The 21,287-nt window shown below is 34.7% G+C and overlaps 1 protein-coding gene across 4 annotated transcripts in view; it reads left to right on the top strand.

Moving 5' to 3' along the window:
* MACROD2 (mono-ADP ribosylhydrolase 2) overlaps positions 1-21,287 on the top strand; it is a 1,923,575-nt gene that overhangs the window by 314 nt on the left and 1,901,974 nt on the right. For all 4 annotated transcript variants that reach the window (XM_072800037.1, XM_072800036.1, XM_072800035.1 and 1 more), the window contains exon 2: positions 5,996-6,112. In XM_072800037.1, coding sequence (XP_072656138.1) covers positions 5,996-6,112 — 117 coding nt within the window. The remainder of the gene's footprint in view (positions 1-5,995; positions 6,113-21,287) is intronic.

The raw sequence follows: 21,287 nt of genomic DNA, 5'->3' as shown, positions 1-21,287 counted from the left end.
CGTGTCCTGGGGGTGCGGGGGTGGGGGCCGCGTGGGGGCGGGGGTCAGGGCTGTGTGTGCCGCGGCGCCCTCGCCCGAGCTCCCTTCTCGCTCCCGCCCGGCCGGTGCCGCCTCCCTGGCGAGTCCGTGTGTACACACGCGCACACGCGCGCGCACGGCGGCGTGCACGCGCCGCCCCCGGGCACCTGCAGCTCGCGCACGTGTGGGCGCCCGCCCCTCGCCGCCTGCCGCCTGCCGCCTGCCGCGCCCGGTGCCCTTCTCCCGCGCCCCGCTGCCTTCGCGTGGCTGCTGCCGTGGACCCCGCGCGGCAGCCCTCGGGCGCGGCACAACTTGCTCGGGGCCCCCCCCCCCGCCCTCTCCCGGCCGCCAGCTGGGACTTTCGGACTCGCGGCCCGGTGGTCCAGGGACACGTGCCCGCCGGCGGGCGCCCGGGCTGCGGCTGCCGCTGCCCCCCCCCCCCCCCGCCCCGCGCTGCGGGGGGCACCTTAGTCGGCACCTCCTGGCCAGCACCCTTTCTCCAGGTCCTTTCCGCGCCGCACTGTGACTTTTGAAGCCTGGAGCTCTAGGGGGAACTGAAAACGGGCGTCTTGTCCGTGAGGATAAGCGCTTTCAGAGAAGTCTGAATGGGCTTTTCTCTGCAGGGTGTTTGTGTATTGCATTGCCATTTGTAATCAGAAGTTGCTCAGTCTAAGAGTGCAAAACTGATACCACTGGCAATGAGTGGACCTACCCCAGAATTTTGTGCATATCAAAGCTTATCCAGACCAGCTGGATTGACAGTGGCACTGATGTTTGTAAGATACAGAAGTGTGCCATCCAATCCTCTTTTCTTTCTCCCTCTCTTCCTTTTCTCTGGCATCCTATTTAGATAATATTCCAAGAAAAAAAAAAACTTTAGTCTCCGGCGTTTTTTCTTTCATGCCCTTCACCGCACACTTGTAAAATTCTTTAGCTTTTTTACAGAAGCGTAGCAAAAAATACTTGGTTGCTACTGCAGACACAGACTAAACGTGTGTATCCAGAGTGAGGTCGGGTGAGGGTAGTGCAAAGTTCTCCAGAGTATCCCATCTGCTTCATATTAGAATCACTCGAGTGATTAGGTTGAGAGTTGATTTCATTGATAATAGCTCTTTAAAACCTGTAGATTCTTTTTGAAAGTTCTGGCCTTTTACAGTGGACAAAAGAAAGGGAATGTATGCAGAAAGAAAAATCTTTTATAAAGCCTACTTCAAACAATGCAGAAGGAAGGGAGGGGATGAGAAAGGGTTTTTTTTTTTTTTTTTTTCAAATGAACTGGGAAGATTTAACATAATTGAACAATTAAAATGCCTTTAAAATGTTGAAACATTAGGTTTGTAGGTCACTTAATTATGTCTTAATGTTATGGAGCTTATATAGAACTAAAAATTCTGGTGTCACTAAACAGATGTTGAGAATAATAGCCCGGTACATATAAAGTAGTGTAAAATAATCTTGCTTTGTTTTTGCAGTGGCAGTTACTTTAGTTTCAACACACTTTGAACAAGGATTTACCTTATAAGCATTCAGAGATCCTCTATGCCCATTTTTATTGGTCTTGGAATGTTTTGTATTATTGATAATAAGGTAAAATAGTGGAAATCCTATAGATTGTTTACAATACATGATTCATTGATAAAGTTATGGTGATTGCCTAGGAAGTATTTTTCTGTCATAATATTCCTCTAAAGTAACAATGTTATAAAGGTTCCTTTATTTAACACCTACACATTTGAACTGTGGCAAGCAGGCATTTTAGAATCTTTAATGTCTTTATATATATATATATTTATATGTATATATATATATTTGGATCTAACAGTAGGGGAAAGTATAACCAAATTAATGTTTTCTAAATAAAGAAGCAAATGCACAATTACAGAGGGTATTTAACAGAGTAAATTTGTCTTGTCTAAAACTAACCAATTTTTGCATGAAGTTTAATGTTAAAGGGAAAACTTACTATGTTTTGAAGACTTTAGGGTATGTCTCAGTGTATGGGGATGTCTATTTTTGGAATACTTAGCATTTAAAAATATGTATTATACCATCAAGAAGGAACAAAGGATTTTCAGTACCGTAGCTAATATTAAAGAAGCTGATGGGATGTGTGACCTTTTTTCTTTCATTGCACTGGTGAGGATGGAATTGTATTTTTGCAGCTGTTATTTAATTCTATAGGAAGAGTAATCCACCTTATTGAAATGTTAGGGCATTTTGTAAACACTTTAACTCAGTGTGCCGTCTAATAGTAGATCCGTCTACTTATATGCTTGGCTCATGGTGCAGACTCATTGTAAAGGGGAAGCATTCTTTTAGGAAAAGTTTTGTGTAATGCCAAAGAAACTATAGATGTTTGCGGTCCTCAGTATGTTTCATTGTTTAAACAAATAACTAAGGATTTCTCAAGTCTACATGTGTTAAATAGACATTATTGATGTATTATTTTGAGCCTTAATTTAAAACCACTTCATGTGTATTATAATTTCAAGTACTGGAACATAAATTATTTGATTGATTTATCTTACTGTCTTATTATTGATCTTGTTTCTTTTCTAACTGTTCATGCTTAAATGTTTAAATAAATGGAAAGACAGAGGCCAGGTTGCATTCCCGTATTACTTTCTGACACTTACTAAAACTATACTTTGCTTCGTAATATCTCTCAACCTAGACCACTAATATTGCAGTATTTCTCTATGAGTGATTTGAACTCTTTTGATAGTGCTTTGGAAAGTGCCAGTCATCCCTTTTGCTCCTTTGTGTGAGTATTCTAAATTTACCATTTCCTTCAAGCTTTCTGTGCCATCAGGATCCCTTCCTCCTATATAAACGTGACATTTCCTTTTAGTTCATTTAGAAAATACATGTCATATAACAGGAACAGCCCTAATGTCTTCCTTTGTGGTCTCATTTGTCCATTTCTTTACATGTCCTTTGTCCTTTCAGCTCTGTTCTTGTTTTAAAGGAAGCACTTTTCTTGTGCTCTTTGTCTCATCTCCTGTATTCTTTGAGATCTTGTGCTATCATTTATTGCCTTTTGGGTATATTTGGTTTTATCAGTGTCTTCCGGTTCCCCTCCTCAGCGTTACAATAATACTCGAGTCTCTAAAATAGTCTTCCTTCCACAGGGATTCATCTTGGAGTTGCTTTTCTCACTTTTCCTCAGTTCCCTCATAGTCTCCTGGATCTCAGCTATGCTTTAGTGAAACGAATGTTCCTAAAATCACTCAGTAATAATAGTGATGGTACTAATAATAGTGATGTTTACTTTTTGAATCTTGTTTGTGTGCTCAATACTATTCTGAGTACAGTAATCTTCTACTTACGGGGATATATTCCAAGACCCCCAGTGGATGCCTAAGACTGTATATAGTACCAAACACAATATATGCTATGTTTTTTCCCTGTATATACCTATTTATGATAAAGTTTAATTTATAAGTTAGGCACAGTAACATTTTAACAGTAACTAATAACAAAATAGAACAGTTATAACTATATACTGTAATAAAAGTTACATGAATATAGTATCTCAAATATTTTGTCACACAGTACTCATTTGTTTTGTGATGATGTGAGATGATAAAATGCCTGTGTGATGAGATGAAATGAGGTGAATGACATGACATAGTGTTAGGCTACTACTGACTTTCTGACAGTATGTCAGAGAGAGGATCATCTGCTTCCCAACTGCAGTTGACTATGGGTACTGAAACTATGGAAAGCACAACTGCAGATAAGGGGGACTACTGTACCTTACATAGCTTACTTCATTTAATTTTCACAACAGTTCTGTGACTTAGTGTACTATAGGGTCGAGAGCTTTGAACATTTGTCTGATTTGAATCCTACTTGAACTGCTTACTATCAGTACAGTTAGGTAAGTTATTTAACCTCTCTGGCTTAATTGCCTCATCGATGAATTGTGCATAATAACCTACCTCAGAAAGAAACTGAGACATAAAGAGATTAAGTAACCCAAGATCACATAGATTTGCATGGTTTGGGATTAGAATCTAGACAGCTGTGTTAACCATTTTGCTTTCTTTCAGTGCTTTTGGTGATCCAATTGATAAAACCAATTTTTATTCTTCCTGATCTTCCTGTAGCAATTGACAGTATTTCCTCTCTTCTACTTAATTTTTTATTTAAATTCAATTAGTTAACATACAGTGTATTGTTAGTTTCAGAGGTAGAGGTCAGTGATTCATCAGTCTTGTATAACACCCAGGGCTCATTACGTATGTGCCCTCCTTAATGTCCATCATCCAGTTACCCCATCCCCCTACCTCCCTCCCTCTTCTACTTATTCAGACTCTTTTCTCTTCTGGTTTCTACATCATTGGCACTTTGATTCACCGTATGCCTCTAGTGACATCTGAGTTTTATTTCATTTTTCCCTTCTTTTTGTCCATTCCCTTGTTTTTTTGACATCTGGTCACATCCCTTACCTATTCCTATGAACTTCCTTTAGGACCAGAAGTTTCTGTCGTAATTTCCAAAATCTCTAGGTTAGACCTCAATCCTGAATTCCAGATCCTTGGATTTCAATTTGAATGCCTTTTAGGCATCTTACATTCAGTACGGTGTTGACCCTTGAGTACTGTAGTGTTGTGATTTGATTATATCACATCTGATTAAAATACCTTGTTATTAATTTCTCCTAATGTGGCTGAAGAAAAGCCAGTCCTAGGAGCAGGGAAAAATGTTGGCTCCCCATCCCATTTCCTGTTCACTTGTGCTTATATTAATAACTTCAGTTTATTTCTGGAAAGAATCTTATTTTTAAAAAAATTATTTATTTATTCATGAGAGAGAGAGAGAGAGAGAGAAAGAGACAGAGGCAGAAGGAGAAGCAGTCTCCATGCAGGCAGCCCAATGTGGGACTTGATCCTGGAACCACGGGATCATGACTGGAGCTGCAGGCAGATGCTCAACCACTGAGCCACCCAGGTGTCCCTGGAAAGAATCTTTTAAAGTGATTATTTTATGAGGGTTATACACCTAAAACTAAATATCCTTAAATCCATTCACCTTGTAGTATGCTAAAAGACAGTGGGAGAGAGTACAGTGGTCCATGTCTTTACATTGTGGAGACCTCTGGTAAAGTATGTAATACATGATAGCTGATGTACACACGTACGTCATCGTACATCACCTCTTTTGAGGAGCTTTTCCTGTGAAGGTAGTATACTAATAGTGTAGGCTGTACTTTTTGACTATTAGAGATATCTGACTGGATTTTAATGGAAAGCTTTCTTGCTTTGGACAGCTACTGAACTTTGATGTTCTTTGAGTTGTTGGAAAGATTATTTCCATGAAATTATATGTGTGAAGTACCGGCACTAATAAAGAACTTACTGCCACCATCATTAATTCTAATATGCATTTAAAAAAATATTTTATCAAGATATATATTGAAAAGTAGCATTTAATCACCTCCACAAAAATACTATTAAATTGAAAAACGAAAACTTTTATTGTTGATGGTATGTTTTAATTAAGGAAATACTGTGGTGGCTGTTTTTCTTGTGCTCTTAGCATTTGTATATACGTGTCTTAGGATTTTGTATTTCACTTATGTAGCTGTTATTCTGTATATTATCCATTCCTGTTTTGTCTTGTGAACTCCTCAAGGTAAAGGATCACCTTTGTACCTGCAGTGTATAAACATATTACTTGGCACATGGACTGTTAGTAGACGTTGATTCAAAGAGTTCATTTATTTCTTGGACCATCATAAGAGTCTTCCTCATCAAGCTTTGATTTCCACCCCTCCCCCCAACCCCTCTGGTAATATGGTATTAACTTGACATTTTTAAATATTCAAATATGATATCATTATATTTTCATTTTGATGTTTCTCAAGCCCAGCCAATTCTTTAGTTTCTTTACATGATTAATACTAAATTATAAAACAATTCTTGAACTTAAAAGTTAAATACAAATGGAGATTCTGCTTTTATTTTGCAAGAACGTTTACTGAAGATGACCTTAGAGGAGAGACGCAAAGAATACATAAGGGACTATGTTCCCCTGAACACCATCCTATCGTGGAAGGAGGAGATGAAGGGCAAGAACCAAAATGATGGTAAGTTTCTCAAAACATTTTTCAGGTAGATATTATTGTCATTTATTTATGTCTTTGCAGGACAGTTTTGATAGAATTGAATAACTAGCATTCAGTAAAAAGATGATATTTTTGGTATTTGAAGTAATTGCTTTGTTGCCATTTAATTGTTTTTAGCAATCTATTCTGTTATTTAAATTTAGGAAACTCTGTTAACATAATTCATGTTATAATAGTCCACATTTATGTTATAGCACTTAAAAAAAATTCTGCAGTTGTTCTTGGAGCAAATAATATTAAGGATTTGGTGCTTTTGTGGTGTGGCCTTTTGAGTTTTTCTTTTTTTTTAATTAGATTCACTTATTCAGGTTTCTTTAAGATATTCTGAGGATTGGATACAGTTGAGGGTACATTAGGAAGAATAGAGAAAAACATTTCCCATAGTTTTAGAGAAGTGTATATGTTTTGTAGGGTGTGGTATTATATCTGCATGTAAATAAAGTATTTGTATTACATACTCAAAAGTATGATTTAATGAGAGTCTAGACTGAGTGAAGGTATGTGTTAGAATATAAATGAAATTGTAGGTATTGAAAAGGTACATGGAAAAAATTCTAAAAAACAATAGATTTAATGGATGCTTATTATGCCTACCTCTGAATTAGCACTTATTGATGTTAATGGTCTAGATGTGAAGCTAAGAAGAAATAGGGTGCTTTTTAGGATACTTCATAATTGAGAAAGAAAGGTAACTGTATGAAAGTGACTTGGAACATGCTAATTTCACAGGTTCTGGTCTTAGATTGATGGAACTGTACAGGATACTATGGATTCAGAACAAGAAAGTTAATATGGAATTCCTGTGGACAAATCTGTGGGTGGGAAATAGCAGCCCAATTAGGCTTTAGTGTCTGAAGAGAACACATTTACCTGAGAGTTTTCATTTTAGACAGAATTATATTTTTCTAGAAGGCAAAACATGTGAGTCCTCTTTCTTTCTTAGTTGCTTTTTTTAGCTGGTCACTTTTCTAAGGATGTAGTACTTAATGTTCTTTTAAAGCAATTTTTTCCATTCAGAAAGAGATTCCTGTTGCTGCCAGAACAATTGACAGAGGGGTTGAGATACCCAAGGTTGTATTGCCCAATGTTGGTCTACTCACCTCTGCATAAAGGCTTGGCCTTTATGTTGGCTACTTCTTTTTGAATATACACATAACAGTCTAGGGTTGAACTGGGTTATCAGAGGACTCATAGTTGGGTATTTTCAGAGATACCACACACCAAAATTTGTCCCCTGAATCAGAAAAATACATTAAATAACACCTGCCATTGTATTCCCTAGCAGGATCCTGTGTATTTACTCCGAATAGGAGCTTTATAAGTGGTTACAACTGGTCTATGTATTTCACTTTTTTCCTAAAATGCTTTTTTTGAGCTGAAAGTTTTTCATGGGCAGTGAGATGATGTGATGAAGTTTGTATTTCTGTTGAACACTTTCTGATTCGTAGGACATGAACAGTATTTATTGGGTTTGCACAATATACCAATTTCAAATGTTGTAGTTTATCATTATTACATTTTTGTAGAAGGACGTTTTGATCTTGATATCCAGAATTACGTGGGAAGTTCTCAAGCTATTTTAATTTTTTTCTTACTTTGCTCAGTTTTGCTTTAATTAAATTCTTTTTGTTATTATATTGTAGTAGAAAGCTAAATAAGCTGGAGAATAATTGAATGCATTTGTCATAATTTTGATTTTAAGGTCTCCTAAAAAAGGAAACTAAAAATTGCCAAATATAAAATGTGTAGAAAGCTGGAAGTAGACAGTATTTTTATTTGACTTTTACTACTCTGGTAATGCTGGCAAGTATGGATCAGAAGGAGAAAGGATGGGAGATGAGTACCAAAAAAACAAAACAAACAACAACCCCCACTTCACAACCCAGTTTCTTATTGTTCATATTTGTCAACTGCTGTTGGTAAATCTCTGAAATTATATGCTTCCATTTCATTAATAATTCTCTTTCATTTGTCAGTTCCTTTATTGAAGGGAATTTTTAAATTCTTTTCTCTTAATATACTGTGTCTCAACACTTGCAATAGTGACTCATGAGTAGGTGAGCATAATTAATATGTTAAATAAGAATACCTTGAGGTCAACCCTCTGTGAAGAAGAATTGTTTTTTTTTTTTCAAACTTTAAAATGAGCATTTAAAAAATTATGTAAAAATAAAAAAAAATAAAAAAAATAAAAAATTATGTAAAAATAGAGTAGTATAATGAACCTTTTTACTCCAATCACCCTGTTTGAAGGTAAAACATGGCCAGTTTTTTTTCATTTATACCAGTGCTTCCCACACCTTCTTCACAAATTATTTTGAAGCAATTCCTGTATGTCATACTAATTTTATCTGTAAATATATGTGTGCATATGCATGTGTTTCTAAAACATAGGGACATGTTTTCTGTTTTTTTTTTTTTTTTTTTTTTACTATAACCACAACACTGTCATTACACTTAAATGAATAATTCTTTAATATAATTAAATATCCAGTTAGTATTAAACTTTTTATAATTGTTTCATAAAGGGTTTTACTTTTTTTTTAATATAGTAGGTTTGCTTAAGATCTGAACAGGGTCCACATATTTGATTGAATATATTTCTTAAGTCTCTTTTAATTTATATAGTTTCTTTTCTCTCTGTCCTCTTTCCCACCTCCTGTAATTTATTTGATAAATAAAGTAGATTATTTGTCTTCCAAACTTTTAACATTTTGGATTTTGCTGACTGCATCTTTGTAGTGTCATTTAACATGTTTCTCTGTCCATAGTGTTACTTATGAGCTAGTAGTTAAATCCAGAGTCTTGCTCAGACTTGGGTTCAATTTTTTTTTTAAAGAATAGTTTATCGGGATCCCTGGGTGGTGCAGCGGTTTGGCGCTTGCCTTTGGCCCAGGGTGCGATCCTGGAGACCCGGGATCGAATCCCACATCGGGCTCCCGGTGCATGGAGCCTGCTTCTCCCTCTGCCTGTGTCTCTGCCTCTCTCTCTCTCTCTCTCTCTCTCTCTGTGACTATCATAAATAAATAAAAATTAAAAAAGAATAAATAAAGGAAAAGGCAGAAAATTATATAAAAAAAGAATAGTTTATCAATTATTATACCTTCTTTTTCATAATATCACAAGACACATAATGTTTAGTTACTGTCTGTGTTGAAGATTCATCACTAGGTTCAAGTATTCCCAGCCTAATCTATCCATTGTAAAGTTCCCTGCCAACTTTTCACTTAATGATTTTCATAGCCATTGATGATCATTGCTTAAATCCACTATTTTATTAGAGATTGCAATATGGTCTTATTCTGATTTTATCATTCCTTCATTTATTATTTGGACTTCTATAAAGAACTTTCTCATCAATTTTTTTGTTTCCATGTAACACAATTTATACAGAAAAGGGAGAATAAATGCTGGATTTCCTTTTATTTGCCAGTTTTTAAATTGAGTTGGTTTCCTGAAATCTTCCAAGGGTAATCAAAGAGTTCTTTTTAAAAATTTTATTTATTTATTTTAGAGGGAGCATGAGAGTGAGTGGCAGGAGGGGCAGATGGGGAGGAAGAGAGAGAATCTCCAGCAGACTCCATGGTGGGCGCAAAGCCCAATTGAGGGCTAGATCTCATGATTCTAAGACCATGACCTGAACTGAAATCAGAAGTAGGACACTCAACCAACTGAGCCATCCAGATGCCTCTCTTTTTAATTTTTGACTGCCATTTAAAATCTCCCTCTCTCTCTTCCCCACCCTGCCACATATATTAAGTGGGAGTACCTCAGTGGTTAATAGTCTATAGAGGATGTATGTGTGTGAATGTGCATTTAAAAGTATAACTCTTGGACAGCCCCCGTGGCTCAGCGGTTTAGCGCCACCTTCAGCACAGGGTGTGATCCTGGAGATGTGGGATCGAGTCCCGTGTCGGGCTCCCTTCATGGAACCTGCTTCTCCCTCTGCCTGTCTCTCTCTCTCTCTCTCTCTCTCTCTTTCTGTGTCTCTAATAAAAAAATAAAATCTTAAAAAAAAGTATAACTCTCAAAAACATACAATTACTAAATTGTAGTCTTGTGGTACAGTAGAAAGACAAATACAGATCTATAAATGGATGGATAGATGCATATGATAGAAAAATGGCATTGTTTTCTTTGTAGGGAGGAAAGTTTTCAGGTTTAATTTGTATGTGTTCTGTACTCCTTTGCTACTTCTAAGCCAAGGTTCTTTTATTTTATTTTATTTTTTTATTTTTATTTTTTTTTTCCAAGGTTCTTTTAAAACACCACTCAGAGAAGCATTGTTTCTTTGGATGGAGCAAAGGATTGGCAAAGACTGCTATGCTTATGCTGATTTTGTCTTACTAGTTAGTATCAGGGAAAATAGCTACAGCTGTAAATTTAGATGTTTTGAGTCATTACTTTTAATGTTTATATGAAATAGCAAAGGAGATAAAATATAATTGTGACAGTGAGTTAGATGAAAAATATACAATTATTTTACTCAGGTGTTACAAATTTTTTAACAAATGCGTCATTTAGAAAGAAACTTCATACTTCATATCTTGATATTTCATCTTATATATATTCAAACATGATTTATGGTCATTTGAAAACACTTAACTGGAAATGGTCTGTGAACTCAAGTCTTTGTGTGAATCTCCATTTTTTTGAGGTATATAAAAATTTTGAGATGTATGGGTTGGCTAGAGAGGTATGTGCGTAATCTTTCATACTGAAAATAGCTAGCATTGTTAACTTAGAAGTTCAACCCTATTTGCACATTTTCATTAGAACTAATTTCTTCTGTTAAATTATTTCCACAAGAAGTGATGACTGACCAAAAAAAAAATAAATAAATAAATAAAATTTAAGTCCAAACTCAATCTCTCAGTCACTGAGATCTTATTTCAGTGTGGATATTGAATTTTGTTGCATTTTACCTGTGTACCAACTTGAATATTGATGTTTAGAAATCATCAATTGGGAAATAGAAATATAATTACTTGTGTTACTGAGTGTTACATGGATGGGGTGTGGGACCATGATGGTAAAAGGAATTTTTTATTTTTTGGTAAAAGGAATTAAAAAAAAAATAACTATGATGAGGTGGGGACTTACCCAGATTTTTAAACAATGTTAACTATATTATTTGATTAAATATTTGATGTTAGTTGGAAGAGCACAGTTTAAAGTGACTAAATAGGAAGTTAGTATTTAAAACAGGATATTTGTAATAGGGATACAAATATTGGAAAGGAATATTTCCTATTTAATTTTGTGATATTGATTCCTTTTTATATTCAGTTTAAGCACCATACTTTGAAAGTAAAATGATCTGTAGAAGCAGAAGGCAGCTCAGAGCAAAACTCCTTAATTCTTAGATAGAAATGTTTTTAATTTAAAAAATTTTTTTTTCCTTTTTTGAGAGAGAGCACATGCACACATGGGTAAGGGGGGAAGGACAGAGGGAGAACCTCAAGCAGGCTCCATGCTCATCACAGAGCCACACATGGGGCTCAATCTCAGGATCCTGAGTTCATGACCTGAGCAGAAATCAAGAGTTGGACGCCTAAGCGACTGAGCTACCCAGACACCCTTAGATAGAAATCTTTTATTTTGAGTAGGTGGTGATTTTTCCCCCTTTTATGTGATCTTAAAATAAATTTAATTAAAAAAACCGGAAATCTGTTTTTGCTTCAGGTAACAAAGACGACTCTGGCTTATTCTATAATTATTTGTGATGTTTCCATTACCAACAAAGATGTGGCAAAAGTAGAACTTCTATTAGAAACAAACATTTTTCACTTTATAGTTAAAAGTAAAAAGACTAGTAAGGACTAAAATCCTAAAATGTGCTAAGCTTTATGGTCTGGCTCCTCTCCTCTTTGGGCTCTTTATTATACCACTCCTTTTCTTGGTCTCTGCCTATAGCCACACTATTCTGTTTGTTTCTTGAATGTTCTGTGCCCCCTCCCACTTTCACTACTGGGTCTTTACCTGTATTTGTCTCCCCCCTCCTCCTACCACTTATCTCACCTTAATTTTTCTCAGCTTTCATTTCTCACCTTGAAACCCTTCTATTTTTTTTTTTTTTTAAAGTCTTTCCTGAGCCCTTACTCTGGAACAGTTTCCTTTATTAGATACTTTCATAGTGCTGTGCTCCTTTTCATAGAGCATTTATATTAATTTGTTTTTATGTACTCAATTGTAGGATTATCTTGATCAGCTTCTGTATCCATATGAGATGGTAATTAGGAAAATAGGGATGATGTCTTTACTCCCTTTTATATCTCTGGCATCTGTCATAGTTCTTGCTGCACACTAGATACTCATTAGATACTTGTGTGAATTGAATAATTTAGAAACTATTTGCCTGGTAGTATTTTCATGTATTATTTCTTTTCTTCTCATCTTTTTTTTTTTTTTTGCTGTATTATAAAGATTCATGTGGGAGTGATGGGCTTAGAAATTAAGCCATACTGTTGGTTGTAAAATATGCATTTACATCTCTGTAATATAAGGTCAGTTTTATTAAATTTTAAGTCCACTGATAAATTTGAATTAAGATTTTATTGAACTATTACATAGATTTTTACCTGAGACAAGGATGGGAATTCATGTGTTGAGTATTCATCAGCATTGTATGTTATTATTTATAATACTTTTAGTAACTAAATGTCACGATTTCTGTTCCTGTGAGTTTAAATGTCAAAGGGCTTGGGGTGCCTGGGTGGTGCGGTCAGTTAAGCAATCTGTTCTTGGCTTCGGCTCATGTCATGATCTCAGGGTTGTGAGATGGAGCACTGTGTTGGGCTCTGCGTTCAGTGCAGAGCCTGCTTAAGTTTCTCTCTTCTCTCCCTTTGCCCCTCCTCATGCTCCCTCTCTCTTCCTCTCAAATAAATTGTTAAAAAATATTTTAAGAAGTTAGAAGAGCTTATGTTAAATGGGTATATACACAGACACTAAGCTTACTGTATAGTAAGTAATTATTGTAAAATAATTTGAAGTGTAAAAAAATCTTAAAGATTGCAATTCTAATGCGTTTACTTTGGCATTATTGAGTATGTAAAGCAACTATAAGAAATTATTTTAATATTATATCCCACTTAAGCCCTTTACTTAGTTGGTTTGCTTCAGAAAAGAACTTGACTATTGACAGTTTGGTCCCCTATGAAAGAATTAAGCTAAAGAATTTCTAAAAATTTTGAGGATAATGGCATTCATTGTAATAATTGTAATAATATAGGAAAACATTAAGAATTTTTGTCATGATATTCTATGTGAAGGTATGAGCATTGGTTTAGTCAAACATTTGTTAAGTAAGGTTAATTTCTAAAAGGGAGAGAAAAAAATATGAAGTTATATAGGGATTCATGATTCACTACATGGTTTTGTTTTTCCTGCACCTTTATTTTACTCTTGGTCTTTTTACCTCCTTTGCAAGATTATTTTAACAAAAGTGTATCTTACTGTGCATTGGCGTGTATACTACCATGTGCTATGTGAATTGTCCTCGTATTTAAATTTGTTTTTAAACTAATAGAGAACTAAAAAAAACACATACCTTTTTTTTTTTTTTTTTGCATATATAATGATTTGGTGTTGAGACCAGAAGATGTGTGTTTTATGTCTGTGATGTCACAGATTCTACTTGTTTTCTTTTAACCTACTAAGTAAATAATACTAGTAAACAGATTTTACTTAAATACATTTTGGTCAGTGTAAACAGGTACTTTGAGATGGGCTATAGAATGGTGGTAACCAAAGCCAATATTTTCCTTTCATTTTCTTTTTTTTCCTTTCTCTGGCCATTTTTCTACATGAGTCTTTATAAAGTCTTGGTCTTCTTTTCTGAAATATTTATTGATTTTTCATGTAAGTATTCAAAACAAAGATTTAAATACCATTTACAGTTTTACCTAAGCCTTAGATTTAGAACCACATTGAGAATTACTGATGAAACAAGAATCAAAATATAGTTCAATAACAAAAAACAGATATATAACAAAATATAGATCAGCAATAAGGTACAATTCAGCAGTAGTCTATATGCCTTGCCATATACAAAGATACAAGTGCCTTTAGAGGTTTGGAATACTGTGGTTTAGTTTGGCCTAACTCCAGGGAAGGAATAGATGTCAGATTGCTGGTTGTTTCCTAGAGATTGGACTAGGTATAATCAGTTTTTCAAAAAAACCCAAAATACAGGAGATTCTCTCATGATTCTTAGATTTGTGATTGTGTCTGCCATATGCATATAACAAACTACAGATTTTCCAGGTTTTGTACTTCCGTTGTATGTTGGGGTAAAAACTTCAGGGTGGGTGTGTGTGTGTGCACGTGCGCACATAAGTTGAGGCTTAATGCTAAATACTGATTAGACATGTAAGGATTTCCATTATTTTGATATATATATATACGTATATATATATAGTATGTTAATTGTGTGAGTGCAAAAGTTTTGGAAATAAACATTACTGGCATCAGATTCCAATTCTGCTATTATGCGTCCTAGCCAGAGAAGTTGTGAAGTCCCTAAACTTGTCTCCACATTTGTTACTTGCCATATAGAGGCTGATTATTTCTCCATCCTAAGGTTGTCATGAGAATTGAGAGAGGATATCAGTAAGCCTGCGTAGCTCCAAAGCTTGCTCTTCTTATTCTAGAATGTGCTCTTTCTCTTGTAGGAAACTCTTTTGTGAGTCTGTATTCACTACTTCTAGTCACATCTAGGTTCTTAAGCAATGTATAATATAGCATAGGTTTTTTTTTTTTCTTCTTTGTATTCCTGTAACTGTAACCACATGTCTACTTTGAATTTGGTCTGTCTGCTTTAAAAAGGTCGGAATTGTGAATGCTAATTGAAATTTTACAGGGTCTAGTGGAGGTCCTTGTGTATGTATCTATTTAGTAGTTTGTTTTTAAGCATAAGTGGAATTACAACTGATCAAGGAAGACTTTATTTTAAATGATTGGTTTAAAAACATCAGACTATTTTTTGTTTCCTTTATAAGTGTATATTGGTTTAAGAATTTTGAAATTTGTACTGTCAGATTTGAGAATGAGGGCATCTAAAACAAAATGCTTTCTGAACTTAAAAGCTCATATTTTAAAATTTACAACTTCTGTTATTTAGCACTTAGAGTAGCAAGTGAATCAAAAGTCTCTGGTCCTCACTGCATATGAATTTTAATGTAATTGAAAGGGAAGAATTGTTTAAAATAGGAGTTGACTGAACAATTTTCACAAACTAAGGGAATAGCATAGTTCATACATCAAAGGAGATGACTTTTTGTTGAGAAAAACAGCTTGACTCTGTGGATATGAGAAATCTGGACAGACAAGACAAAAACAGAGAAATTTTGAATTTTGGGACAGCTTTGGAGAGCGGTGTGAGGATATAGGACTGAAACAAGGATGGGACTCATGGAGGGATGGTAGAAAGCAAGAAGCTCCAGCAAATGGCAGGAAGTCAGTCCCCATGGAAGGCCAGAGTCTATGTAGCCTCAAACCATATAGATAGGATGGAGGTTAAAGATCTTTATCTTATTTGAATGTTAAAATAATGAGTGTATGTACGGAGATATCCAGGTACCCGACCTCTTGATTTTTTTTTAAATTTTTTAATAATAGTAGAAATTGTGTGACTCCTGAGAATATTGCATTTAGCCATACTTATGTCTTTGACAAACACAAAAAATACACACTCTACAGTCTCTGAATTCTTCTGCTTGTTCTGGTGATATGTGACTTGACAGATGTAAAAATGTGTACCTGGCGGTCTAAAAAACTAGTTAGTTTCTGGTAACTTTACTGGGTCCGTAAGTGTATTTAAAATCTGTTCAACCATTTTAAAGTGTACAATTTAGTGGTTTGAAGTAAATTTACAATGTTGTGCAACCATTATCCGTACTCATTTCAAGAACTTTTTCATATTCCCAAATAGAAACTCTGCACCCATTAGTAACTCCCCATCCTCCCCCTCACACAGCTTTTGGTAATCTCTATTTTCTGCCTCCATAAAATTGTCTATTCTAGACTTTACATAAGTAGAATAATACAATATTCTTTATTTCTGGCTAATGTTACTTAGGATAATGTTTTTGGATTCATCCATATTGTAGCCTGTATGATGCTCTGAGCTGAAGGCAGATGCTCAATCGCTGAGCCACTCAGGCATCCCTAACGGTGGTTTTTTAAAACTACCACCTTTAGGGTGTTGGCTTGGTTTCTGTAAACCTTTGTTTTTCAGAATTTCAACAAAGTTGGTTTAGTTTCTGTATGTTGTTTCTGTGGGCAAATGAGAGCTTGGAACTATGTGGTCCACCCTTCTGCTTAACTTTATAATTTCGAATGTGAAAATCAGCTGTTTTAGTTTGGCTACTTCTAGCTGCTTTAACAAATTAATTCTCAAGAAGCTTGACCTGATAGAAGTTTATTTTTGTGTTACCTAACAATCTAGTGTGGGTGTTTATGATTGGTGCTGGTAGAGGGATGGTGGTGGTTAGGTTGGGGATATGAGTGTGCATATATGTGAGGGGGGCATCTGTTTCACATAGTCTTTTAGAGATAGAGCTGTTGGAACCTGTTCCTTCTTTGACATGTTGCTTCAAAGATTGCCCTTGAGAACCGTGGGGGAAAGAGGAAAAAGAAGGATTATGTGTCAGAGTTTTTTTTTTTTTTTTTTTTTTTTTTTAATGTGAGCTAGGTCTAGAAATGGTGCACCTGGGTTCCATTCATGTATCTTGGGCCACATCTCAGTCACATGGCCATATTTAATTGTAAGATAGGCTGAGAAATGTATTCTAATTATAGAAAGAGGAAGAAATTAGAAACTGGTTTTGATGAATAGTAATTTCTGCCATGTCAACCATGCACAGAGCTTCTTTGAACTACCATGTTTTATTGAATAAACTGTAAGAAACACCATTCTTTTATATTCCATTAAGAAGGAAGGGGGAAAAGCACTATCGAATTACTACACAATGCTCTCTAATCACTCTAGTCTCTTTCAATAAATAAATTAAAAAATATTGTAGATTTACTGAGTTACACATTTGTGATACATCATCTTTGGACATATTTTCAAAAGAAACTCTAAGTGAAATAAATTAATTTAGGTATTCTTAAAATGTCTTTGCACTCAGAGTCCAATTCTTGTGAATCATTTTTTTTTTCACTCAAAGTTGCTGGTGTTTGTTTTTCTACAAAATTATTTTCTGATAAAGTTGGTGATAAAGCACTACTTAAAAATGTACTTTTGTCTGGGATTTTTTTTCCTTAAACCACTGATACCTATCTTGAATTTTAGTGCTGGCATTTTCTTGATTTTACCAGATGGTGTCAGTGAAAGGTTTCAGCCAGTTATTAGGACTCCTGTGTACTCAAACGGTCATTAAATATTTTGTTGCCTGAAATGTTGAGAGATTCCAGTTGTCCAATTGTATCACCAGAAATGCTAAATTAATTGTTATGCACACAGGAAAAGACATTTTAGAATTGAAGATGTGTAGTATGTTTTAATTTGTTTTGAAATTCTACTTGTGTCTTTTAATGTTTGATTTTTTTCTAATGATGCCTAACCTATTGTAAATATTGGCTATTTGAGTTTATGAAAATAATTGCATTTTAGTTTTTCAAGTTCTAAAGGAAGGAAGACATAAAGTGAGGGCTAAGGAAGAGCAACTCTTTGGAGCATTGGCTCAGTTAACTGAGTCTGATTTTAGAATAATGCAAGAAAACTTTTAAAAACCATTAGTTGCTTCTAAATGGAATGAACTCTGACACAGTGCATTTCCTGTAATTGGAAGTATTCAGAAAGGTTCTAGATGACAGTCATAATAAAAGCACTTTCTTCACTGGGTGGTAATTGAACAAGATGATGTCTAATCTGTGTCTGACTATGGAGATTCTTAGTCTAAAATAATATGATTTTGTATAAGTGATATTCCCTTTTCAGATCCCTGATGGTGTAATTTATCAGTACTGTTAGTGATTGGAACGGCAGTGATTTTTGTTGTTGTTGTTGTTTAAGACAGACAACTACATGCAGATTACTTTTTTGTTTCTAGTTATGATTTAACAAAGTAAGCCAATGCGTTCTTTGAAACACTGATTGGCTCAGGGAGAACATGGAGTCAAGAAATAGCACTTTTTTCTTATAGATTTCATTGAAAAATATGTTACCTGATCTTCCTGGAGGTACAGGAAAATTCTAATTGTTGATTCTCTCAGGGTTTATTTGGTGTAAGAGGTCACTGAATTTATTTTGATGAAAAATCTTGTGGAAGTAGCCCTTCCTCCTTTTCTTTTTCCTTCCTTTCTGTTGTTTACATAGTAACTTGTGGCCAGACTGTTTGGAATTATCAATACTTAAACTACTAAACAAGCTGACTTTTCCTGTTATTTGTACATCTTTGAGGTGCAAATTTAATCGATGAAGGACAACTAACTTTTAGGAAGAGAGAGGCATAGGTATATCTTTTTTAACTTTCTTCCACATATCTACATCAAGATGTCAAGTTATTTGAGATTTACTGAGAAACGACATAGTGAATATAACAGTCCCATTTTAGTTTTGGTCATTCATAACTTACTAATAACTCCAGCCTGGGATTTTAGACTATTTAACTGTGTTCACGGAAGATAATACTCGATAAATGCCAGTTCTCCATGGTAATGAAAACAATGGGATACAAACATGTCTTTTTTTCTAAATCGGTTATACTATTATTCCAAATATTTCACATATCTCTCTGTGAAGGAGGCCTCTCTATATTTCTCTGAAACGATTTCTGACATGCTATATGAGGTACTTTTTATTTTAAAGTAAATGTGTAGTATTTGTGTGCATATGGATTGAACTCCATTACTTTGACAATGAAAAATTGCTTAAATGTTCTGACATCTGAAATGTATATACAACTTACATTAGAACTTATTTAAGGCTTTGTAATTATTTCTTAAAATGAGTTGTAAGTTACAAGTAAATAATAAGTACTTTCCCTTTAAATGTTGATTGTATTAAAAATTATTTTTAAAATAACAAAGTTAATGATAAATATCTATTCTAAGCATTAATTTGTAGTAAGTTTGATATAAGGTTTTGAAAGTACTGAAGGTGGTCAATACTATACATTTCTATATCTGTGTATTTACACTTTGTTTTATTTTTATAAAGGATTTAAATCATAGTTGTTGTAAAGTACTCAAAAGATATAAAAACATATAGAGTTTAAAAATGGTAGTTTCCTTTCCCCAAACAGCAAATTCCATACAGGTAAATACTTATAACACTTAGGTGATTATCTTTCTAGGCCTTTGTGCATTTTTTAGTTTATTATTATTCAACACAACAATGTATCAGGAGGTTTTCTAAGCACTAATAAATAGAGAGTTTTTAGGAAGACCTAAAATCCTTAGGAAGTAAGTGATAAAGTTATGGGGAATTGAGACCAAGAGATGTTAACTGATTATATGGTTTATCCAGCCAGTCTGGCACTAGAGTCTATGCACTTAGTCCTGTTACTTCTTACACTTTTACAGATACTTTGTACATGTATCATCCATCTGTAGTATTTTGTTAGCTCTTTTTTGAGGGGTGGGGCAGAGGAAGAGGGAGAGAGAGAATATTCAGCAGGTTCCATGCCCAGTGTCGAGCTTAACATGGGGCTTGATCTCACAACTTTGAGATCATGACTTGAGCTGAAATCAGGAATTGGATGCTTAACCGAGCCACCTAGAGGCCCCAGGATTTTGTTAGTTTTTAGCATTATGCAAGACTAGCAGTATGCATATATGGTTCTTTGGAGTTTGCTTTTTCCAACTTAAAAAGTGTATTTTGATGTTTCCTTGCTTTTTGTTAAATGGCCATATATTGTTATCATAATTTATTTAAATTTACTTACCATAAATTTATTTTATCCTTCATGTACACTAGATATTTTTTCTTTTTCAAACAAGGTTGTGATGAATATGTTTGTAATCTTGTGTGTATATCTGAAGATTTCTTGGAGATAGATTACTAAAAGTGGAATTGTTGCATTATAGGCAGCATACATTTGAAATTTTGGTAAAACCATCAAATCATTGTCCAAAGCTGCTGAAATAGTTTATACACACATCAATACTCTATGAATACCTGTTTTCTCATAACTCTGCCAACAAAAGATTCCATTAATCCCTGAAATGTTTGCTGGTGGAATGGGAAAAAAACTAGTAAATCTTTGTTGTTGTGATTTGCATCTGTTTAAAATTTCCTATGTATTGGCCATTTGTATTTCTTTTGTGAGTTTCCTGTTCATAACTTTTGCCCATTTTTCTATTGGATTGCCTATTTTTTGCATTTTAACTTTGTAAATGTTGCAATATCTATTAGAAGACTGTGGTCGAACAGTATTGTGGTTAAGAATACAGACTTGAACCAGACAGCCAGGCTGAATACTGGCTCTGCCACTTTGGGAAGGTTGCTGAGTCCCTCTACTTCAGTTTCTTCATTGGTAAAACAAGGTTAGTGATGGTATACCTCAAAAGATTATTGCGAGGATTAAATAAGTTAGTAATTACAAACAGCATAGAGTAGTGTCTAATCTTAAGTAAGTGACCTCTGAGTACTAGCTTTTATAATAATGATTGTTGTCATTTATACTATCTTGTTACCAGCGAAGTTTTACATTTTTGGTACATCTGCAAGTGTTTTTTTAATCTCTGGCATTTTAGAATATACTAGATTTAAGATTTTCCTCCTTTTTATAAGAAAGTGCTTTTTAGTTTCTTAAAAAAGTTTGGCTTATTTTTACTTTGGGTTTGTTATCAGTATTGAATTTCTTTTTTCTGTGGTAGGAGGTAGGTGGTCTTAGATTTGTTTCCCAATGGATATCGACTTATCTCTACTGATCTTATCTTAATCATATGCTAAAATTTCCATGTATGTAGTAATCTATTTCTGGGTTCTTCATTCTGTTTCATTGTGATCTGTCAATTTTTGTGTAGTATGACATTGTTATAAGTACTATAGTTTATGTATTTTGATAACTTGGGAAAAATCCACTCTTAGCCTTTTTAAAAAGTTTCATTTATTTTGATATATTTTTTCCAAATGATTTTAGATTCTGTTCTATTCATAGAATATTCATAGAGTTCTATTCATAAT

Source organism: Canis lupus, chromosome 26 (assembly GCF_048164855.1).
Source record: "Canis lupus baileyi chromosome 26, mCanLup2.hap1, whole genome shotgun sequence".
NCBI classification, from domain to species: Eukaryota; Metazoa; Chordata; class Mammalia; order Carnivora; family Canidae; genus Canis; species Canis lupus.
The sequence above is the reverse complement of the archived record's forward strand: the minus strand, read 5'-3'. Positions and strand labels throughout refer to the sequence as shown.